This window comes from Myxine glutinosa, chromosome 6 (assembly GCF_964187855.1).
Source record: "Myxine glutinosa chromosome 6, kmMyxGlut1.1, whole genome shotgun sequence".
Classification (NCBI taxonomy): domain Eukaryota; kingdom Metazoa; phylum Chordata; class Myxini; order Myxiniformes; family Myxinidae; genus Myxine; species Myxine glutinosa.
The window spans coordinates 111,373,975-111,398,587 of NC_136266.1; the positions used below are offsets into that span (position 1 = coordinate 111,373,975).

Below are 24,613 nucleotides of genomic sequence, written 5' to 3' on the forward strand. Positions count from 1 at the left end.
TCAGAGACTGGTAGACAGTTATAAGAAACGCCAACTTGAGGTTGTTTCTGCCAAAGGGGGCAATACCACCTATGAGAGCCAAGGGTGTACTTACTTTTTCCACATGCGATATTTGCATTTATGTTTATTTAAATTATACAATGGACTACAAAATGTAAATGTTTGATGATATTTCTTATATTATATCACCTTTATCTATCAATATTGTTGAAATGAAGATCAAATAGCTGTATGGTGAAATATGTTGAAAAAGTCAAAACTTTACATGGGGTGCACTTACTTTTTCACGTGACGGAATGTGTATGTGTTTTTTTGTTTTTTTTTACATTAACTGCTTCTCAACATCTATTTGATGTCATGGGAATCACAGTAATACTATACCTGCCGTGGGAAGCGAAGGGAAATTGACGTTTCAAACACCCGAAGTTGATGTATCTTGTGAGATGAACTTGTAACGGTGAATAATGAAAGTCAAGTTCAAAACATCACTAACCTCTAATAATATCACCGTCACACACCCTGTAACACTGTCATTCACTAACATTTCGCTCTTTCACGAGCCTCGATCTTGTATACAAAAAAAAAAAAAAAATAAATAAAATATATCACCCACCCTGTAACACTGTAACAGTGTGTCATTCACTAACCCTTAACAATATCACCATCACCCACCCTGTAACACTGTCATTCACTAACCCTTAATAATATCACCATCACCCACCCTGTAACAGTGTCATTCACTACACCTTAATAATATCACCATCACCCACCCTGTAACACTGTGTCATTCACTAACCCTTAATAATATCGCCATCACCCTCCCTGTAACACTGTGTCATTCACTAACCCTTAATAATATCACCGTCACCCACCCTGTAACACTGTCATTCACTAACCCTTAATAATATCACCGTCACCCACCCTGTAACACTGTGTCATTCACTAACCCTTAATAATATCACCATCACCCACCCTGTAACGCTGTGTCATTCACTAACCCTTAATAATATCACCGTCACCCACCCTGTAACACTGTGTCATTCACTAACCCTTAATAATATCCCCATCACCCACCCTGTAACACTGTGTCATTCACTAACGCTTAATAATATCACCATCACACACCCTGTAACAATGGTTCATTCACTAACCCTTAATAATATCACCATCACACACCCTGTAACACTGTGTCATTCACTAACGCTTAATAATATCACCATCACACACCCTGTAACACTGTCATTCACTAACCCTCAATAATATCACCATCACCCACCCTGTAACACTGTCATTCACTAACCCTCAATAATATCACCATCACACACCCTGTAACACTGTGTCTTTCACTAACCCTTAATAATATCACCATCACCCACCCTGTAACACTGTCATTCACTAACCCTTAATAATATCACCATCACACACAAACACTGTCATTCACCATCACACACTAACACTGTCATTCACCATCACACACTAACCAACACTGTCATTCACTAACCCTTAATAATATCACCATCACACACTAACACTGTCATTCACCATCACACACCAACCAACACTGTCATTCACTAACCCTTAATAATATCACCATCACACACCCTGTAACACTGTCATTCACTAACCCTTAATAATATCACCATCACCCACCCTGTAACACTGTGTCATTCACTAACCCTTAATAATATCACCATCACCCACCCTGTAACACTGTCATTCACTAACCCTCAATAATATCACCATCACCCACCCTGTAACACTGTGTCATTCACTAACCCTTAATAATATCACCATCACCCACCCTGTAACACTGTGTCATTCACTAACCCTTAATAATATCACCATCACACACCCTGTAACACTGTGTCATTCACTAACCCTTAATAATATCACCATCACCCACCCTGTAACACTGTGTCATTCACTAACCCTTAATAATATCACCATCACACACCCTGTAACACTGTGTCATTCACTAACCCTTAATAATATCACCATCACCCACCCTGCAACACTGTGTCATTCACTAACCCTTAATAATATCACCATCACACACCCTGTAACACTGTGTCATTCACTAACCCCCAATAATATCACCATCACCCACCCTGTAACACTGTGTCATTCACTAACCCTTAATAATATCACCATCACACACCCTGTAACACTGTGTCATTCACTAACCCTTAATAATATCACCGTCACCCACCCTGTAACACTGTCATTCACTAACCCTTAATAATATCACCTTCACCCACCCTGTAACACTGTGTCATTCACTAACCCTTAATAATATCACCATCACACACCCTGTAACACAGTGTCATTCACTAACCCTTAATAATATCACTGTCACCCACCCTGTAACACTGTGTCATTCACTAACCCTTACTAATATCGCCATCACCCTCCCTGTAACACTGTGTCATTCACTAACCCTTAATAATATCACCGTCACCCACCCTGTAACACTGAGTCATTCACTAACCCTTAATAATATCACTGTCACCCACCCTGTAACACTGTGTCATTCACTAACCCTTCATAATATCACCGTCACCCACCCTGTAACACTGTGTCATTCACTAACCCTTAATAATATCACCATCACACACCCTGTAACACTGTGTCATTCACTAACCCTTCATAATATCACCATCACACACCCTGTAACACTGTGTCACTCACTAACCCTTAATAATATCACCATCACACACCCTGTAACACTGTGTCATTCACTAACCCTTAATAATATCACCATCACACACCCTGTAACACTGTCATTCACTAACCCTCAATAATATCACCATCACACACCCTGTAACACTGTGTCATTCACTAACCCTTAATAATGTCACCGTCACCCACCCTGTAACACTGTGTCATTCACTAACCCTTAATAATATCACCATCACACACCCTGTAACACTGTGTCATTCACTAACCCTTAATAATATCACCATCGCCACCCTGTAACACTGTGTCATTCACTAACCCTTAATAATATCACCGTCACCCACCCTGTAACACTGTGTCTTTCACTAACCCTGAATAATATCACCATCACCCACCCTGTTACACTGTCATTCACTAACCCTCAATAATATCACCATCGCCACCCTGTAACACTGTGTCATTCACTAACCCTTAATAATATCACCATCACCCACCCTGTTACACTGTCATTCACTAACCCTCAATAATATCACCATCGCCACCCTGTAACACTGTCATTCACTAACCCTTAATAATATCAACATCGCCACCCTGTAACACTGTGTCATTCACTAACCCATAATAATATCACCGTCACCCACCCTGTAACACTGTGTCTTTCACTAACCCTTAATAATATCACCATCACCCACCCTGTTACACTGTCATTCACTAACCCTCAATAATATCACCATCACACAACCTGTAACACTGTGTCTTTCACTAACCCTTAATAATATCACCATCACACACCCTGTAACAATGTGTCTTTCTCTAACCCTTAATAATATCACCATCACACACCCTGTAAAACTGTGTCTTTCACTAACCCTTCATAATATCACCATCACACACCCTGTAACAATGTGTCATTCACTAACCCTTAATAATATCACCGTCACCCACCCTGTAACACTGTCATTCACTAACCCTTAATAATATCACCATCACACACCCTGTAACAATGTGTCATTCACTAACCCTTAATAATATCACCGTCACCCACCCTGTAACACTGTCATTCACTAACCCTTAATAATATCACCATCACCCACCCTGTAACACTGTGTCATTCACTAACCCTTAATAATATCACCATCACACACCCTGTAACACTGTATCATTCACTAACCCTTAATAATATCACCATCACACACCCTGTAACACTGTGTCATTCACTAATCCTTAATAATATCACCATCACACACCCTGTAACACTGCCATTCACTAACCCTCAATAATATCACCATCACACACCCTGTAACACTGTGTCATTCACTAACCCTTAATAATATCACCATCACACACCCTGTAACACTGCCATTCACTAACCCTCAATAATATCACCATCACACACCCTGTAACACTGTGTCATTCACTAACCCTTAATAATATCACCGTCACCCACCCTGTTACACTGTGTCATTCACTAACCCTTCATAATATCACCGTCACCCACCCTGTAACACTGTGTCATTCACTAACCCTCAATAATATCACCATCACCCACCCTGTAACACTGTGTCATTCACTAACCCTTAATAATATCACCATCACCCACCCTGTAACACTGTGTCATTCACTAACCCTTAATAATATCACCATCACACACCCTGTAACACTGTGTCATTCACTAACCCTTAATAATATCACCATCACCCACCCTGTAACACTGTGTCATTCACTAACCCTTAATAATATCACCATCACCCACCCTGCAACACTGTCATTCACTAACCCTCAATAATATCACCATCACCCACCCTGTAACACTGTCATTCACTAACCCTCAATAATATCACCATCACACACCCTGTTGTCATTCACTAACCCTTAATAATATCACCATCACCCACCCTGTAACACTGTGTCATTCACTAACCCTTAATAATATCACCATCACCCACCCTGCAACACTGTGTCATTCACTAACCCTTAATAATATCACCATCACCCACCCTGTAACACTGTGTCATTCACTAACCCTTAATAATATCACCATAACCCACCCTGTAACACTGTGTCATTCACTAACCCTTAATAATATCACCATCACCCACCCTGCAACACTGTGTCATTCACTAACCCTTAATAATATCACCATCACACACCCTGTAACACTGTGTCATTCACTAACCCCCAATAATATCACCATCACCCACCCTGTAACACTGTGTCATTCACTAACCCTTAATAATATCACCATCACCCACCCTGTAACACTGTGTCATTCACTAACCCTTAATAATATCACCATCACACACCCTGTAACACTCTGTCATTCACTAACCCTTAATAATATCACCATCACACACTAACACTGTCATTCACCATCACACACTAACACTGTCATTCACCATCACACACTAACCAACACTGTCATTCACTAACCCTTAATAATATCACCATCACACACTAACACTGTCATTCACCATCACACACTAACCAACACTATCATTCACTAACCCTTAATAATATCACCATCACACACCCTGTAACACTGTGTCATTCACTAACCCTTAATAATATCACCATCACACACCCTGTAACACTGTGTCATTCACTAACCCTTAATAATGTCACCATCACACCCCCTGTAACACTGCCATTCACTAACCCTTAATAATATCACCGTCACCCACACTGTAACACTGTGTCATTCACTAACCCTTAATAATATCACCATCACCCACCCTGTAACACTGTGTCATTCACTAACCCTTAATAATATCACCATCACCCACCCTGTAACACTGTGTCATTCACTAACCCTTAATAATATCACCATCACCCACCCTGTAACACTGTGTCATTCACTAACCCTTAATAATATCACCATCACCCACCCTGTAACACTGTGTCATTCACTAACCCTTAATAATATCACCATCACCCACCCTGTAACACTGTGTCATTCACTAACCCTTAATAATATCACCATCACCCACCCTGTAACACTGTGTCATTCACTAACCCTTAATAATATCACCGTCACACACCCTGTAACACTGTGTCATTCACTAACCCTTAATAATATCACCGTCACACACCCTGTAACACTGTATCATTCACTAACCCTTAATAATATCACCATCACCCACCCTGTAACACTGTGTCATTCACTAACCCTTAATAATATCACCATCACCCACCCTGTAACACTGTGTCATTCACTAACCCTTAATAATATCACCGTCACACACCCTGTAACACTGTATCATTCACTAACCCTTAATAATATCACCATCACCCACCCTGTAACACTGTGTCATTCACTAACCCTTAATAATATCACCATCACCCACCCTGTAACACTGTGTCATTCACTAACCCTTAATAATATCACCATCACCCACCCTGTAACACTGTGTCATTCACTAACCCTTAATAATATCACCGTCACACACCCTGTAACACTGTGTCATTCACTAACCCTTAATAATATCACCGTCACACACCCTGTAACAATGTGCTCATTCCCGGCAGTTGCATCGGTGACTCAGTTGAAGACGTCAAGCAATGTTCACCCATCTTGTTTGCTGCCCACGGTGGACCCTTTTTGATCTGACATTCGGAACAGAAGAGCACAGTCATTGTCCTCCTAGTCTAGGGCGATTAGTAATTTCGTGTTTTTTGTTTGTTAAAATTGATTTAGCAATGGATTCTGCTTCAGAATATTATAGAGATGTAAAAAAAATAGGGTTCCATTTTTTCTTTTACGTCTAATAGGTAGTAATTCGAAGAAATCCAAGATGGCCGCCATAAAATTTGGAAAATACACTTTTGTGCATATCTTTGTATCTAGATATCATATAAACATGAATAATATGTCCTTTTATATGTTTTCAGACCCAAGGAAGCCATATCTGCCATTGTTTTTACAGAAAAATGCAAGGAAATTAAAATAGTGGGCAATATACCAGCCAAAATGGAGACGGCCGTCGTGAAATCGGATCGTATAATTTCCCAATTAGAATCGATTCAATAAACAATCTTCACTGATAACATTTATTTTGAATACACACACACGCACACGCACACACACACACACACACACACACACACACATACACACACACCTAAACATAAACGATGAATGAACATAAACGATCACATAAACGAATGCCTCATTCATCCTCATCCATATCTATCACACGCGGTTCATTGATGTTTGCTTTGTTGTTACAACTGTAACCCACACACCCACAAACTTCAGTACAAGGAATATTGTTATTGCGACAGCTACATCTTCCCATACACCCTTTCTTGCACCCACAGTTCACGAGATTCATTATTGCTTCTGGGGCTGGAGGATTCAGGCATCGACTTGGGGCATAAACCCCATCATCCGAAAGTAACTGCCAACCATACTCGACAGGTGATGGAAGGGACGGATGGCTTTCTGCTGCCTTTCTCCATATCATTGCGATATAATGTGCTCGCTGAACGTGTAACTTTAGCGAACCAGTGGTAGGTGGAAGACTCTCTCCCTCAGCAGCACGGTTGGAGAATAAGAACCAGCGAAGCTCGTTTACTTTCGTGTGAACTTTAGACTTGTACAGCAGACAGACGAAGCGTTCCAGCTGGGAACACACTTCTGGTGACGGATCAGTTTGTCCCAAAGACTCCAGAGCCTCCCATATCTTGTTGTCACATGTCATGAAGACCTTAAAGCACCAGTCCTTGCTCCTGCCAGCGAACCTTCCAGACATGTCACTTCCCGTGAATGCGTGGAATCCAAGTATTGCAGACGCACGTTTCTCTCCTAGCATGCCATGAATAGGTTGGACTGCAATGCTCCTCCTCAACTTTCCCTTCCCAGTGAGAAACCTCGTAGCAGGTGGTAGATCGTGAAATCTCTGAATCAGTAGGAGGAAGATATCGGTATCTGGCGAATCAATGATAACTTCTGCATCTTTGTCGACTGTGAGAGCATGCAGAATTAAGAGTGTATCGGCCTCTTCTTGGCTGTGCGTGAGTAGACTGTCTGGAACTTCAGTGTTGTAGTGGGGGGGCCAATGTAGCAGATTGAAATGCCCGGTGAAATTGCTTGTTAATTTTTGGACACTGGTTGGGCTGTCTTTAGGGATGATATAAGTTCTAGAAAAAATATGTCTCCAATTGTTTCAAGTTCTTTATGGCGGCCATTTTGGATTTTCAAAATGGCGGATGTCGAAAACGTAAAATTCCATTATCTTGGCTTCTAAATGACCTAGAGTTTCGATTCTGGTGTCCAGTTGTACATTTTTGGGGATAGAGAATTGAATGAAACCTTCTTTAATAACCTACAAGGGATAAAAATAGGTTTTTATGGCACAGCCGAACCAGTGTCCAAAATCTAACTTAATGCACATCTATCTTAATTGTTATTTGTTATTTGTATGTTCCAGATTCGTGACCCTGAGCTATGATGGAGCCAAAAAGCAAGAAAACCAAGAAAGAAACTGATTTCACACTTTGCATTCAGTGCCAGGATCCCCAAGGTGCACTAGTGACTGAGCCAGCACTGGGCTCATATGCAAAGTTTCTCCAGTTCATCCAGGAGAGGGCACGATATGGTGATGCCGACTTCAAACAGATCAGCGAACGATTAAGCTGTTTCACTGCCACTGACTTGAGGAACAATAAAGCAAAGTGGCACCGGGCATGTTATGGATCTACATGCAACACTGCTCACCTGGAGCGTGCTAGAGTTCGCCACCAGAAAGCCTGCGAACATGGCGACACCCAGCATCTTCATAAGAGGTGTGGACGTCCTTCTTCTGCACCTGCCGCTGCAAGTACCTCAGGTTCTACGCAAGACGAGACTCTTCGCTTCACACGTTCATCATCAACTCCATTCAACAGAGACCTTTGTTTCTTCTGTCAAGAGGTCACTAAGGAAAGTGTACATGTTGTATGCACGTTCAACGCAGGTAAACAGCTGAAGAAAGCTGTTGAAGAAGGCAGCAACCACAAGTGGAAAGTTCAGCTGAGTGCTGCCATCAGTGCACATGATGCTCATGCGATCGACGTCAAGTATCATCTCCCATGCTGGGTGCAGAATGTCCAACGTGCTCCCAAGAGTGGGACATCAAGTGATGACAAAGAACACATACTGCAAGAAACTAATGTTATCAAAATAGCCGCAGACATTGAGTTTGTCAGCCTTGTTCGCTCTCTACTCCAAGCTGGTGAAATTCTCAACATGTCTGACCTGAAGTCGGTTTACTCCAGGATTCTTGACAATAATGGTGTGCACAATGTCCCATCACCTACTACCCAAGGCATGAAGGAGAAAATCAACTCTCACATTGATGACGTTCACTTCATGAAACCAAAACGTCGAAACGAGTCAGACTGTGTATTCTCCACTGCCGTGCGTGATGCAGCTGTCGAAGATGCAATGACGAAGACAAATGAAAAAAACATCGAACAACTGTTTGAGAGTGCCTCTGTTCTCCGCAGTGCCATTGCTTGTCAGAACAAGCACCCATGGCAATTTGAAGGAGAAATGAACACTGATGATGCTGAAAAGCATGTACCCAAAGTACTCTATGCTTTCCTCCACTGGCTACTGGAAGGACCAGCCACGAGCATTGAGCCAGAGACTATGCGCTCAGCCACTATTCATCGAGATGTTATAACCATCAGTCAGAACATCATGTACGGCTACAAGTCAAAACGCCAAGTCACGTACAAGCCCAAAGAGCCAGATGCACCATTCCGCCATCGCTTAGAATGGCCACAGCAGCTTGCCGTTGCCATTGTAGTCCATCAGTCCACCAGAAACAAGAAGCTTCTGGATTTCCTGCATGGGTTCGGTCTGTCTGTTGATTATAGTCGGATCTTGCGGTTGGAGACACAGCTGGCCAACTCAGTCATAGAGTCTACGACAGAACAGGGTGTATACTTTCCAAGAACCATGCGCATAGGGACGTTTGTCTTCTTTGCAGTGGACAACAGTGACTTCAATGAAGACACACCTGATGGGAAGCGGACACTCCATGCTACAGCCTGGGCACTCTACCAACGACGGGAACATGCACCCTCCACAGATGAACATAGAACACTGACACTACATGACCGAAAGGCCAGACACCGCTCACTCAAGGTTCTGACTGCTCCAGACTTTGTTCCTTGCCAAGCACCAAACAAACAATCTGCCACAGGTACCACGTATAGCTTCAAGACACGGTCAAACCCAGATGTCACCAAGCCGTACTCTGCGACGGACACAGTGTGGCTACTTTCACGCACAATCATGCGAACAGCTGAAGCTGAGGACGTACAAGACGACATCATCCCACCAGATGACCAGCTGCAAGCTGCAGAACCCCAGCATGCTGACCCTGTTGGGTCACTCGTCCACGATCCAAAACAACCACCTGGCAGTAGGATCAAGCATCACGATATCCCAACTTGGACAGCCTACAACTCACTGCTCTCCTCTTCGAAGCCTCTGACAGAGGTCAACGCCCTGCCATTGGTAGCAGCACCAGCCCATGAATGGCAAACACTGATAACAGTCTTGAAACAGACACAGCAAATCAACTGCATGGTCATGGGTCCCGATAGGAAGACAGTGATCACCTTAGACATGGCCCTGTATGAGCGAGCCAAACAGCTGGAGATGACCAGAGATGACTGCAAAGGCAAGTGGGTACTGCGACTAGGGGAGATGCACACTGTGATGGCTGCACTGAGGGCTGCTGGGAATGCCATAGAGGACCATCCTAGAAGATCTACCCAAGAAGTCAACTGGCACTGGTCAGCAGCCAGACGACGACAATCCTGAACATACTCCACCCCCTCCCAAGAAGGTGACTGTCATAGACGGCATGGCATTAGTGCAAGCAATGGGTAAGCCACAATGGGTCAAAACATGTGCCCAGTGGGCTGGCCATTTCAATGCAACACTGGACTGCAAGACCAACGGGTATGATGAAGTCCACCTCGTGTTTGACCGATATGATCTGCCAAATTCACTGAAAGAGGCCACACGGGAGAGGCGCCAAGGTGGCAAGCCGCCCACTGCTTACCACGTTCAAGACAGCACCCCGATTGGGAAACTGACAGCAAAACAGTTCCTGTCGCACACCAACACCAAAGATGAGCTAACTGTCTATCTGGCAAAGAAAGCTCTGTGTCACTTTGAGGGGACTACCAAGGTCTTCATCGTCACTTCAAGGCAGGATGTCTTCTCCAACTGCATGGATGTACAGCATCTCCGTAGCTCCCAGGAGGAGGCTGATACGAGGATCTTTCTTCACAGTCTAGATGCCGTCCGAAGAGGTGCAACACAGCTGTACATTCAGTCACCTGATACTGATGTATTCATCCTAGCACTCCACCGGTACCATGAACTATGCAAAGACACATACTTCATCACGGGTGTGGGGAACAAGAAGAGGCAAATCTCACTGGAACCAATAGTACATGAACTTGGTGTCAGGAAGGCTGCAGCCCTACCAGGATTCCATGCATTCACGGGAGCAGACCAGACTGGTCGGTTTGCCGGCAAGGGAAAGCTCACATGTTGGCAAGCCCTCAATAGGTGCTCTGTTGAGGTGGTATCTGCGTTTCATGACCTTGGGGCCTCTGAGGAGCTGAGAGCTGACACAGAAAGTGACATTGAGGCATTTGTATGCCAGCTGTATGAGCCTCGTACTACAGTTGTGGATGTGGGCAAGCTGAGGTGGAGACTGTTTACCAAGAAACAGCTAGAGGCACAGAAGCTGCCACCAACACGGGGAGCTTTACATGAAGCCATTGCTCGTGCACATTTCCAGGCCATGGTGTGGCATCAGGCTGATGTACCGGACCCCCAGCTTCCACAACCAACAGAACATGGATGGAGAGCAGAAGGAGATCAGCTGGTGCCCATCACAACCAAGGACCCTCCAGCCCCAGCTGCCATCACACATCTAATCAAATGTAACTGCAAGAAGACCCAATGCATGTCTCACTGCTCATGCAGGTCTCAGCATCTCAACTGTTCTGAGATGTGTATGTGTGGGGCAGATGAAGAGGTGTGTGGTAACACGGGTCAGGAGCGCCCCATGGGAATCGATAACACTGATGATGAGGAGGATGGAGATCCTTCAATGTAACAATGAACACTGCCAACTAAAAATATTGCACAAAGACATTATAAGTGTACATTTGAACACTAAAGTCCAGCCTTTATGTGATTTAGAAGTGAAAATGATGGAAAAAAATATATATGTGTTGGCATAAGTGCGTGAAAATCCAAGATGGCTGCCATAAGAACCCTTTTGATCATATGTAGGTGTATAAATGTGTGTTTATTGGATTAAGTATCCGCAAATATGTACATTTGGACACCAAAATTAACACTCTAGGTCATTTAGAAGCCAAGATAATGACAATTTCGGTTTTCAACAAACGCCATTTTGATAATCCAAAATGGCCGCTATAAAGAACTTGAAAAAAATGGAGACATATTTTTTCTACAACTTCTATCATCCCTAAAGACAACCCAACCAGTGTCCACAAATTAACATTTGAATTCAACGGGAAAACATTGGCCCCCCCACTATTGCCCGTGGTCTTAGTTCCTGATGTCACCATGAACTTCTTCAACATGTTTGGATGAGCCTTGCTGTAAGATAGACACTTCACAGCCAAGTACTCTGTAAGCTCTGCCTTGGTCTTCACATTGGAAAGGAAATCTTTGAGTGAAATCTTCTGGATCAATGTACTATCCCTGACGTGATAGTATGTTGATTTCCCCTTTGTCCTCTTTAGGCGCATTTTGTCTTTCAGTGAGTTATCGATGTATCGGTCGAATACCAACCTCACGTCATCATAATGCACGGCAATATTTTCGAGGCGTTCAATGAACGATTGAGCAAAGTCACTGCATGTAATCATTTGTTCTGTTTTGGAGATCCCGTTAACAAGAGCCATGCCATCAATGATTATCACTCTATGGCGAGAAGTAGTCTCGTTTTCATTGATCACTCCTGATCTTGTGGTTGTGTCTGGGTTTTGGCTGATCTGAGAGGGTTCCTGCAAATTTTGGCTTGAGATTTCATAGTCAGTTGATGGGTCATTAGTTTCTTCCCCAGCGTGTGCTGCTGCATCATTCAAAGCGGCAATTCCCGCGTCTTGATGCTCATTGATTTCTGTCGAAATAGGTTCTCCTGGTGGATCATGTACATCCTGCTCTTCAGGCTCAGCCAGATGCTCAAGTTGACGAAGGATTTTTGCCTTGTCGTATGCCAACAAGAGGGATCCATCAGATGCAAATAAAGAACGTGGAACGATGCCAAATTCATAGGTGCCAATACATTCTTTCAGGTCGAGCTCTGGTCGGCTCCGTGAGATAACGATGAACCTCTGCAACAATCCTCGCTCTTCTTTGACTTTGATCAGCTTGTCGCCCGATCTCACTTCTGTTGTGGCATTCGAACTCTTGAATGTTCGAAGTTTTCTTTTCGTCATTTTGTCCCACACAGAAGGTTTTCCCTCAGCTAAACGATCTGTGGCAAATTGCTGGAACATCTGTTGTCCGATCTCGTCGCGCTCTAAGATGTCGCTGGACACTTTTTCATTCATGACTTCTTTGGTGAGCAGGTTGTAGACCTCGTCTACTTCCTCTTCCATAAATGGATCGCCATGTTCACGGAACACCCTAGAAAGCTTGGAGGCATGGCTCATCACCCGGGAAAGCTTTCCCCCCGTGATTTTGTGGTGTTGTTTTCTGCTCTGGTTTTCACCAAGACCATATCCCTCCGCAAACTCGTGCAGTGACTTTGACAGCTCAGGTGCAATGAGGAAGAACTTGTCAAGCGCCTTCTCATTTTGAGTTATCCCTACGATTCCTCCAATCACCTTCAGTGTACGGTTTTCTTGCTCAATGCCATGGTCTGGGGCTATTGATGTGAAGCCTGCCAATCCTTTTGTCACACAGAAGTTCCCTTTCATGAATTCCCTCCACAGTTCTGGGTGCTGCTTTTCAGTCTCCTGCATTGTTGAAATGTAGAGAGGGAGCAACCGAGCATAGTTTAGATGATCGTGAGCGAAGAAGTACTTCGTGAGAGACTCGATGCTCTTCATATGCAGCAGCAGATCACGTTGTCTTGTACTTCTAATGAACAGAAGGATAGTCTCAAACTGTTTCATGTAGTTCAGGATGAAGCGCTGTATCTTGTTTGTGCTGACCTCAAATTGTTCCAGTTTTTTGGTCATATCTCTGGACTCCATCATGGCCAATGTTTTTTTGAGAATGTCGCATAGATTCTTCTCTGGCTCCATGCTCCCGCTGATGTCTCTCTGATATGCCTCTCCCAGACGAACAGATGACTCGTTCAGATAGGCCCTTTCTTCAGGTTCCATTGCCAGGAATCTCTGGAAGTACAGGTTGTACAAAGCGATCAGTGTTACCATGTGTGCCTCCAGAGCTCGATACAAGTGCCTCCCATTTAGTATTTGGCTCACTGTGGTTGGCGAGAAAAGTCCAGCCTCGACCCATGCCTGATCAATTCCACTCCCTTCCACGTATTTTCCTAATGCAGCTAAGGCCCAAAACACAACATGTAGCTCACCAGGTCGGAAGAGGAATTGCTTCCTGATGTCCTCGCGTTCCACCCACAGCTTCATCGCCAGGTCGTATAGCTGCAAATCGAGAGTCATGACTGTGATTGCCTCACTCCCCATAACACGAGTTGTGATGTTGTGAGCTCTCATCAGACCCGTGTACAGTGTATCATAGTCTGTAGGAGGCGACCTTATCAACGGAGGAACGAGAGCAACATTGGTCTTCTCACTGGACGAAGATAGCAAGGAATTGAAGGCTCCCCACGTCCCCGGAGCTGTGAGTTTGACGTCAACTTCTCCTTCTTCCTCGAAGTTCAGGCATCCAATCATCCAGGTCATATCGGTTTTCTTGTTCTTGTCTGTCTCGGGTTTTGATGTGAGCAGCTTGCAGTCGCTCTTTCTCTTCTCGGGTGCTGGCTTCTTGCAGGTCAACGTTTTACAGCCAACTGCATCATGTATCGTTTGAGCTTTTGATGACCGGTCAAGTTCAATTGGTGGTATCATGGGTGATTTCTCCGGTGATACAGGCTGGTAGATCGCAATTGCTGTACCATGAAGGGTATTCATCCCGCAAGGAGTTGACTCTAGAAAATCGATGTTGTCCATGGCAAACCAGACGAACGTGTCCTGAACCAACCATGGTGGTAGACAGATGCCTCCGGTGGACTCCATTTGCTTCAGTACGGAGTTGGCAATGCTGGTCTCAATCTCCATGACCTTTTTGTAGGAGATGGCGAGGTCCAGATGTGCAAGTTTCTCTACAAGCGCCTTGGATCGTGTGTTTTTGTGTATGTCGAGAGCTAAGCCCACACTCAATGGAGTTTCAAATCGTTGTTTGAATGATCCATCCTCGCTTCTTGGTTCGTACGATACCTGTCGGTCAGATTTATAAGCACCGACAAAGTGCTGCGCCAACAATGATGCACTCACACCAATGGAGTCCTCCCTGTTGCTATTTCCTACTTTCCTTGTTCCCATGACTGCATGCTTGCAGAAGATGTTGAGCATCGGGGGTGGCTTGTAATCAGCAAAGGTTCCATTAAATTTCCATGCTGGGGAAGATGCGATGTCTTTCCTCAATATTTTCGCAGCTCGCAAAAGTACTTTAAAATCGTCTTTGATGCTGTCTGCTGTAATTGTGCTTGATATCATGTGGTCTTTGAGCTTTGTGGAAAGAATCTGCTCTGGCTTTGTTTTGTTTGAGGGCCGGCTGAAATGAACATCGGCAATGTTGTCTAGGATCAATTGTTTCAGGTATGGCTTATAACTATGGTTGTCTGAGACCGGAAAGTCGTGCTCCTTAAGTAAATTGACATAGGTTACATGAATTTCATTCATATTCAGCACAGCATTTTCAGTAGTATCATTCAACGCAGTTTCAACAATTTCAATGAGTTCAAGGTCTGATAACACCTGACCAAAGTTAACATTGGTTGTTTCTGTTTGTTTTTCCGTCTTAACTATAGCACGTTTGGCCTTAACTACACATGGTAAATGATATTTCATGTCCTCAGCCATTGCTTGCAATGGGTCAGGCGAACTTATGACACTGTTCAGTCTCACTTTCAGATTGTCATTACTTGTTTCTTGGCCAATGTTTCTGATCTGGAGTCCCATGTTCTTTGTTGACACATTGTGTAGTTCACTTCCTCTGTCTTCCTGGCATATGACACATCTGAGCGCGTCAAATGTCTGTTCTCGGGAACACCTTCTGGATGTTGACGTGCTTTCCCCTAGATCACTAGAACTTGGTCGTCCTCTCTTTTTCAGTCGGATTTCTGCGGCACTGCCTGATGTTGTTCCTTTCTCAAACCTAGCCTTTGCTCGATCAATGTGCATCTTATTGGTAACATCTTTGTAACAAGCTTTATGGTAGCGGAGACCTTTTGCGAGCAATTCTTCAGCAGAGGAATATTGCAAACGTCTATTCAATGATGCAAACTTTGTTTCACCATACGTGTACTGTTCCTCAGCACCTGCCATCAGTTTCTCGACAGAGGAGAGTTTTGGTTTCGTTACAAAGGTTGTATAGTCTGTTTGCCCTATGGCCATTTGGCATACAAAACAAAGTCCGAAATCTACTGACTTCTCAATCTTCCTGGGTGGTGAGTCACTCATCTTGAAGGTAGGTGTAATTTTCTAGACACTCTTGAACTGTCGTCGGTCCTGCAAAGATAGATACTACTATTCAGATTCACATTTCGTCAACACAGTCAAAACCAGACCTTAACTAGATGGTGGAAACTTAATTAACCGATTTCATGCCGGCCGACCCCACTTTGGCTGGTATATGTCCACTATTTTATTTTCCTTGCATTTTTCTGTAAAAACAATGGCAGAAATGGCTTCCTTGGGTCTGAAAACATATAAAAGGACATATTATTCATGTTTATATGATATCTAGATACAAAGATATGCACAAAAGTGTATTTTCCAAATTTTATGGCGGCCATCTTGGATTTCTTCGAATTACTACCTATTAGACGTAAAAGAAAAAATGGAACCCTATTTTTTTTACATCTCTATAATATTCTGAAGCAGAATCCATTGCTAAATCAATTTTAACAAACAAAAAACACAAACAATATTGTTATGACATATGGGCCTGCACTATCCAGGGAGACACATTACCAGGTATATCGCTCTGGGGATGCTGGGCACCTGGGGTGTCTTCCATTACCAATCAGCTTACAGAGCGCTCACCAATCGGCTCCCTTGATTTTAAGCACTCAAGCAAGCACTCCAACGAAACGGTTCATAAGGAACGGCTAGCTTTGCAAAAGGTGATTGGTAATGGAAGACACGTGTGGATCTCTGGAACTGGTGTGCGTTGCAGAACGTTGGTCATCGCCCATCTGAGTTTGTGCGGTGTGGTAACAATAACACCTCACCGAACCCTTCAAAACTTCACGATCAGATAGGATCCCGAAGTTGACATCGTGGAGTGATGTGGAATCTCCTTCGACGGAACAGCAACGATTCCTGCAAAAGCAGATTGAGGCTGTGAAGAAGTAAGAACGACATGGTGTTCTGCCAGTCTGTCATGGGCAACGATGGTGTGCCCATTGCTTCTCATCTGCAACTCAACCGCATGGCCATTGCTCCTCATCTGCCATTCAACCCGATGTCCATTGCTCCTCATCTGCCACTCAACCCCATGGCCATTGGTCCTCATCTGCTACTCAACCCCATGGCCATTGCTCCTCATCTGCAACTCAACCCCATGGCCATTGGTCCTCATCTGCAACTCAACCCCATGGCCATTGCCCCTCATCTGCCATTCAACCCTATGTCCATTGCTCCTCATGTGCCACTCAACCCCATGGCCATTGCTCCTCATCTGCCATTCAACCCTATGTCCATTGCTCCTCATCTGCAACTCAACCCCATGGCCATTGCTACTCATCTGCCATTCAACTCTATGTCCATTGCTCCTCATCTGTCACTCAACCGCATGGCCATTGCTTCTCATCTGCCACTCAACCCCATGGCCATTGCTTCTCATCTGAAACTCAACCCCATGGCCATTGCTCCTCATCTGCAACTGAACCCCATTGCCATTGCTCCTCATCTGCAACTCAACCCCATGGCCATTGCTCCTCATCTGCCGCTCAACCCCATGGCCATTGCTCCTCATCTGCAACTGAACCCCATTGCCATTGCTCCTCATCTGCAACTCAACCACATGGTCATTGTTCTTCAATGTGTTTGTTGCCTCCTCAAAGTTCTACAATCCGTACACGGACCGCTTCACCGTACCTGCTTACTGCTGTACGTGCTTACTGCTGTTCCTGCTTACTGCTCACTCCAGTTCGATATCACAGTTCGACAGGCTGGTGCACTTCGCTTTGAGTTGTCTCGTCTGGTTTCGATTCCCGACCCGAATATAAACTGTGGAATTTGTGCCACACAGGTATAGAGTTGCATCAATGAACCCGATCATCCCTCAGGTGGACGTTAAGCCGGGTTAAAACCCCCCAGGGATCATTTTTAACGAGATAATTTTAACAATGGAGCAGGTGAGTTGTCGACAACCTGAAAAAATTACAAATTGATGCCTGGACTACTACTAATTACAAATTGACCACCGGTTTACGGTGAAGCATGAGACGCTTGGAGGACAAGACCCGTAACAAAAGGTCGCTTCGCTGTAACCGGAATGGACGATTTGTCGAGAATGGTCGCCCATGATTGGCCAGTTCGGTGAGGTGTGAGAGAGGTGAGATCCTGCCCATCGAACCTCTATGAGTGAAGACGCCATGCTCGTGAAAAGTGAGACACGGAACTACGAGGACACTGAAAAAGAGTAAAAAACTGGTACTTTCTCAAAACACCGTTCATAGTGATCTCACAGGTGGTACGGTACACGCGCCGGAGGTGGTGGTACGGAAGTAAATACGTAATGAATGGTCCCCACGATGTGCAAGTTTTTGTGGTGTCAACGGAGAACATTAAACACCATTTCTAGTTTTTCGACATTCTCATGACATGAGCGTGTTTTACACTGTCGGCGATGTGCAGATGGTCGGGATGTCTCCAGATGGTCGGGAGGTCTCCAGATGGTCGGGATGTCTCCAGATGGTCGGGATGTCTCGATATGGTCGGGAGGTCTCGATATGGCGAGTAGCGAGTACCCTCGACGGGACCACCAGACAGGGTACCACGCTGTTTATCATCCTGTGCTGTAAAAGCCACGTGGCATGTTCCACGGGACAGAACTCGTGATTCCGCCCCCACCCTCCCTCCCTCCCTGCGTCCGTTCGTCCATCACAGCGTGGCGTTCGTCGCCGTGTCTCGCGCGTCACCTAGCAACCCCTCCGGTCTCGCGCTGCCAGTTCGCGCGTCACTCACCTCAGGGCGCTCGGCGCTGCGCCGGCCATGGCCGCGCCACTTTCGGGCCACCCTCGTCGCCGCGCCGAGACCGCGCAATATGACTGGAGGCCTCCGGAAGGCTCCGTGGTTCCAATGGGATTCCTCGCGCCGCAGCTGCTTTTTCGGGACCGCGAGAGCGATTGTGAGGGGATCATGGCGCCGCGGACTCACGGACATCAGGCGTAATCGATCAGGCCCTGCTTTCCCGCCGTGCTCGGTGAGTATGAAGAGGTACGGGGCGGTACCTCGCCCCGCACCAGATGGCACCTCGGTACGTCAAACGGCCGAAATTGCATTTATTTATATAGTTTCTCCTGTTCGTATGAGACGTCCAATGACTCCCACAGAGTACGTACGAACCCGTACATAGAACGAGATCAATCCGTGTCCTGTACCCTCCGCGTAGGCTACTACATCGAAGAGGTGTGCAACGCACGTGTACGTACACCTGTACACTTGTACAGCAGCGGGAATATGGGTTCGTCCCGTGGGTTGTTCGCGTTGTTAAGGGTTCTTTGATGAAACCTCATAGTCATATTGATGTGAATTTTACAGGAAACTTTGATTCTTTTCATGACAAAATCATCTGTATCGTCGTTAATAAATCTAATGGTAGCGACTCGTACTTTTACTTTTAGCCACCCACGCTACTCAGCGACGAAACTCCTGGGTATTATAGATCCCCGTGGTACTCGTGGTTACATTAGATCCCTGCGGTACTCTTGGTTAGATTAGATCCCTGCGGTGGTCGTGGTTAGATTAGATCCCCGTGGTACTCGTGGTTACATTAGATCCCTGCGGTACTCTTGGTTAGATTAGATCCCTGCGGTACTCATGGTTAGATTAGATCCCTGCGGTACTCATGGTTAGATTAGATCCCCCGTGGTACTCGTGGTTAGATTAGATCCCCCGTGGTACTCGTGGTTAGATTAGATCCCTGCGGTACTCGTGGTTAGATTAGATCCCTGCGGTACTCGTGGTTAGATTAGATCCCCCGTGGTACTCGTGGATAGATTAGATCCCTGCAGTACTCGTGGATAGATTAGATCCCTGCGGTGGTCGTGGTTAGATTAGATCCCCGTGGTACTCGTGGTTACATTAGATCCCTGCGGTACTCTTGGTTAGATTAGATCCCTGCTGTACTCATGGTTAGATTAGATCCCTGCGGTACTCATGGTTAGATTAGATCCCTGCGGTACTCATGGTTAGATTAGATCCCCCGTGGTACTCGTGGTTAGATTAGATCCCTGCGGTACTCGTGGTTAGATTAGATCCCCCGTGGTACTCGTGGATAGATTAGATCCCTGCAGTACTCGTGGATAGATTAGATCCCTGCGGTGGTCGTGGTTAGATTAGATCCCCGTGGTACTCGTGGTTACATTAGATCCCTGCGGTACTCTTGGTTAGATTAGATCCCTGCTGTACTCATGGTTAGATTAGATCCCTGCGGTACTCATGGTTAGATTAGATCCCTGCGGTACTCATGGTTAGATTAGATCCCCCGTGGTACTCGTGGTTAGATTAGATCCCTGCGGTACTCGTGGTTAGATTAGATCCCCCGTGGTACTCGTGGTTAGATTAGATCCCTGCGGTACTCGTGGTTAGATTAGATCCCCCGTGGTACTCGTGGATAGATTAGATCCCTGCGGTGGTCGTGGTTAGATTAGATCCCTGCGGTACTCGTGGTTAGATTAGATCCCTGCGGTACTCGTGGTTAGATTAGATCCCTGTGGTACTCATGGTTAGATTAGATCCCTGCGGTACTCATGGTTAGATTAGATCCCTGCGGTACTCATGGTTAGATTAGATCCCCCGTGGTAACCCGTGGTACTCGTGGTTAGATTAGATCCCTGCGGTACTCGTGGTTAGATTAGATCCCCCGTGGTACTCGTGGATAGATTAGATCCCTGCAGTACTCGTGAATAGATTAGATCCCTGCGGTGGTCGTGGTTAGATTAGATCCCTGCGGTACTCGTGGTTAGATTAGATCCCTGCGGTACTCGTGGTTAGATTAGATCCCTGTGGTACTCATGGTTAGATTAGATCCCTGCGGTACTCATGGTTAGATTAGATCCCTGCGGTACTCATGGTTAGATTAGATCCCCCGTGGTACTCGTGGTTAGATTAGATCCCCCGTGGTACTCGTGGTTAGATTAGATCCCTGCGGTACTCGTGGTTAGATTAGATCCCCCGTGGTACTCGTGGATAGATTAGATCCCTGCAGTACTCGTGGATATATTAGATCCCTGCGGTGGTCGTGGTTAGATTAGATCCCTGCGGTACTCGTGGTTATATTAGATCCCTGCGGTACTCATGGTTAGATTAGATCCCCCGTGGTACTCGTGGTTAGATTATATCCCTGCGGTATGCGTGGTTAGATTAGATCCCTGCAGTACTGTTGGTTAGATTAGATCCCCCGTGGTACTCGTGGTTAGATTAGATCCCTGCGGTACTCGTGGTTAGATTAGATCCCTGCGGTACCCATGGTTAGATTAGATCCCCCGTGGTACTCGTGGTTAGATTAGATCCCTGCGGTACTCGTGGTTAGATTAGATCCCTGCGGTACTCGTGGTTATATTAGATCCCTGCGGTACCCATGGTTAGATTAGATCCCCCGTGGTACTCGTGGTTAGATTAGATCCCTGCGGTACTCTTGGTTAGATTAGATCCCTGCGGTACTCGTGGTTAGATTAGATCCCCCGTGGTACTCGTGGTTAGATTAGATCCCTGCGGTACTCGTGGTTAGATTAGATCCCCCGTGGTACTCGTGGTTAGATTAGATCCCTGCGGTACTCATGGTTAGATTAGATCCCTGCGGTACTCATGGTTAGATTAGATCCCCCGTGGTACTCGTGGTTAGATTAGATCCCTGCGGTACTTGTGGTTAGATTAGATCCCTGCGGTACTCGTGGTTAGATTAGATCCCTGCGGTACTCATGGTTAGATTAGATCCCCCATGGTACTCGTGGTTAGATTAGATCCCTGCGGTACTCGTGGTAGGATTAGATCCCTGCGGTACTCGTGGTTAGATAAGATCCCTGCGGTACTCGTGGTTAGATTAGATCCCTGCGGTACTCGTGGATAGATTAGATCCCTGCGGTACTCGTGGTTAGATTAGATCCCTGCGGTACTCGTGGTTAGATTAGATCCCTGCGGTACTCGTGGATAGATTAGATCCCTGCGGTACTCGTGGTTAGATTAGATCCCTGCAGTACTCATGGTTAGATTAGATCCCTGCGGTACTCGTGGTTAGATTAGATCCCTGCGGTACTCGTGGTTAGATTAAATCCCTGCGGTACTCGTGGTTAGATTAGATCCCTGCGATACTCGTGGATAGATTAGATCCCTGCGGTACTCGTGGTTAGATTAGACCCCCCGTGGTACTCGTGGTTAGATTAGATCCCTGCGGTACTCGTAGTTTGATTAGATCCCTGCGGTACTCGTGGTTAGATTAAATCCCTGCGGTACTCGTGGTTAGATTAGATCCCTGCGGTACTCGTGGATAGATTAGATCCCTGCGGTACTCGTGGTTAGATTAGACCCCCCGTGGTACTCGTGGTTAGATTAGATCCCTGCGGTACTCGTAGTTTGATTAGATCCCTACGGTACTCGTGGTTAGATTAGATCCCTGCGGTACTCATGGTTAGATTAGATCCCTGCGGTACTCATGGTTAGATTAGATCCCTGCGGTACTCATGGTTAGATTAGATCCCCCGTGGTACTCGTGATTCGATTAGATCCCTGCGGTACTCGTGGTTAGATTAGATCCCTGCAGTACTGTTGGTTAGATTAGATCCCTGCAGTACTGTTGGTTAGATTAGATCCCTGCAGTACTGTTGGTTAGATTAGATCCCCCGTGGTACTCGTGGTTAGATTAGATCCCTGCGGTACTCGTGGTTAGATTAGATCCCTGCGGTACTCATGGTTAGATTAGATCCCTGCGGTACTCATGGTTAGATTAGATCCCCCGTGGTACTCGTGGTTAGATTAGATCCCCCGTGGTACTCGTGGTTAGATTAGATCCCTGCGGTACTCGTGGTTAGATTAGATCCCCCGTGGTCTCGTGGATAGATTAGATCCCTGCAGTACTCGTGGATAGATTAGATCCCTGCGGTGGTCGTGGTTAGATTAGATCCCTGCGGTACTCGTGGTTAGATTAGATCCCTGCGGTACTCATGGTTAGATTAGATCCCCCGTGGTACTCGTGGTTAGATTATATCCCTGCGGTATGCGTGGTTAGATTAGATCCCTGCAGTACTGTTGGTTAGATTAGATCCCCCGTGGTACTCGTGGTTAGATTAGATCCCTGCGGTACTCGTGGTTAGATTAGATCCCTGCGGTACCCATGGTTAGATTAGATCCCCCGTGGTACTCGTGGTTAGATTAGATCCCTGCGGTACTCGTGGTTAGATTAGATCCCTGCGGTACTCGTGGTTATATTAGATCCCTGCGGTACCCATGGTTAGATTAGATCCCCCGTGGTACTCGTGGTTAGATTAGATCCCTGCGGTACTCTTGGTTAGATTAGATCCCTGCGGTACTCGTGGTTAGATTAGATCCCCCGTGGTACTCGTGGTTAGATTAGATCCCTGCGGTACTCGTGGTTAGATTAGATCCCCCGTGGTACTCGTGGTTAGATTAGATCCCTGCGGTACTCATGGTTAGATTAGATCCCTGCGGTACTCATGGTTAGATTAGATCCCCCGTGGTACTCGTGGTTAGATTAGATCCCTGCGGTACTTGTGGTTAGATTAGATCCCTGCGGTACTCGTGGTTAGATTAGATCCCTGCGGTACTCATGGTTAGATTAGATCCCCCATGGTACTCGTGGTTAGATTAGATCCCTGCGGTACTCGTGGTAGGATTAGATCCCTGCGGTACTCATGGTTAGATTAGATCCCTGCGGTACTCGTGGTTAGATTAGATCCCTGCGGTACTCGTGGATAGATTAGATCCCTGCGGTACTCGTGGTTAGATTAGATCCCTGCGGTACTCGTGGTTAGATTAGATCCCTGCGGTACTCGTGGATAGATTAGATCCCTGCGGTACTCGTGGTTAGATTAGATCCCTGCAGTACTCATGGTTAGATTAGATCCCTGCGGTACTCGTGGTTAGATTAGATCCCTGCGGTACTCGTGGTTAGATTAAATCCCTGCGGTACTCGTGGTTAGATTAGATCCCTGCGATACTCGTGGATAGATTAGATCCCTGCGGTACTCGTGGTTAGATTAGACCCCCCGTGGTACTCGTGGTTAGATTAGATCCCTGCGGTACTCGTAGTTTGATTAGATCCCTGCGGTACTCGTGGTTAGATTAAATCCCTGCGGTACTCGTGGTTAGATTAGATCCCTGCGGTACTCGTGGATAGATTAGATCCCTGCGGTACTCGTGGTTAGATTAGACTCCCCGTGGTACTCGTGGTTAGATTAGATCCCTGCGGTACTCGTAGTTTGATTAGATCCCTACGGTACTCGTGGTTAGA

General features: G+C 45.7%; 2 protein-coding genes across 2 annotated transcripts in view; both read left to right on the forward strand.

Annotated features, from left to right (window-relative positions):
- Positions 1–9,111, forward strand: part of LOC144892645 (uncharacterized) — a 184,512-nt gene extending 175,401 nt beyond the window's left edge. The window contains exon 2 of the mRNA XM_078780394.1: positions 8,106–9,111. Within this exon, the coding sequence (XP_078636520.1) occupies positions 8,106–8,126 (21 nt within the window). The 3' untranslated portion in view covers positions 8,127–9,111. The remainder of the gene's footprint in view (positions 1–8,105) is intronic.
- Positions 9,112–19,114: 10,003 nt separating this feature from the next.
- LOC137412810 (transmembrane protein 200A-like) overlaps positions 19,115–24,613 on the forward strand; it is a 34,257-nt gene continuing 28,758 nt past the window's right edge. Inside the window, exon 1 of the mRNA XM_068098142.2 lies at positions 19,115–19,348. The gene's annotated coding sequence lies outside the window, so the exon portion shown is untranslated. The remainder of the gene's footprint in view (positions 19,349–24,613) is intronic.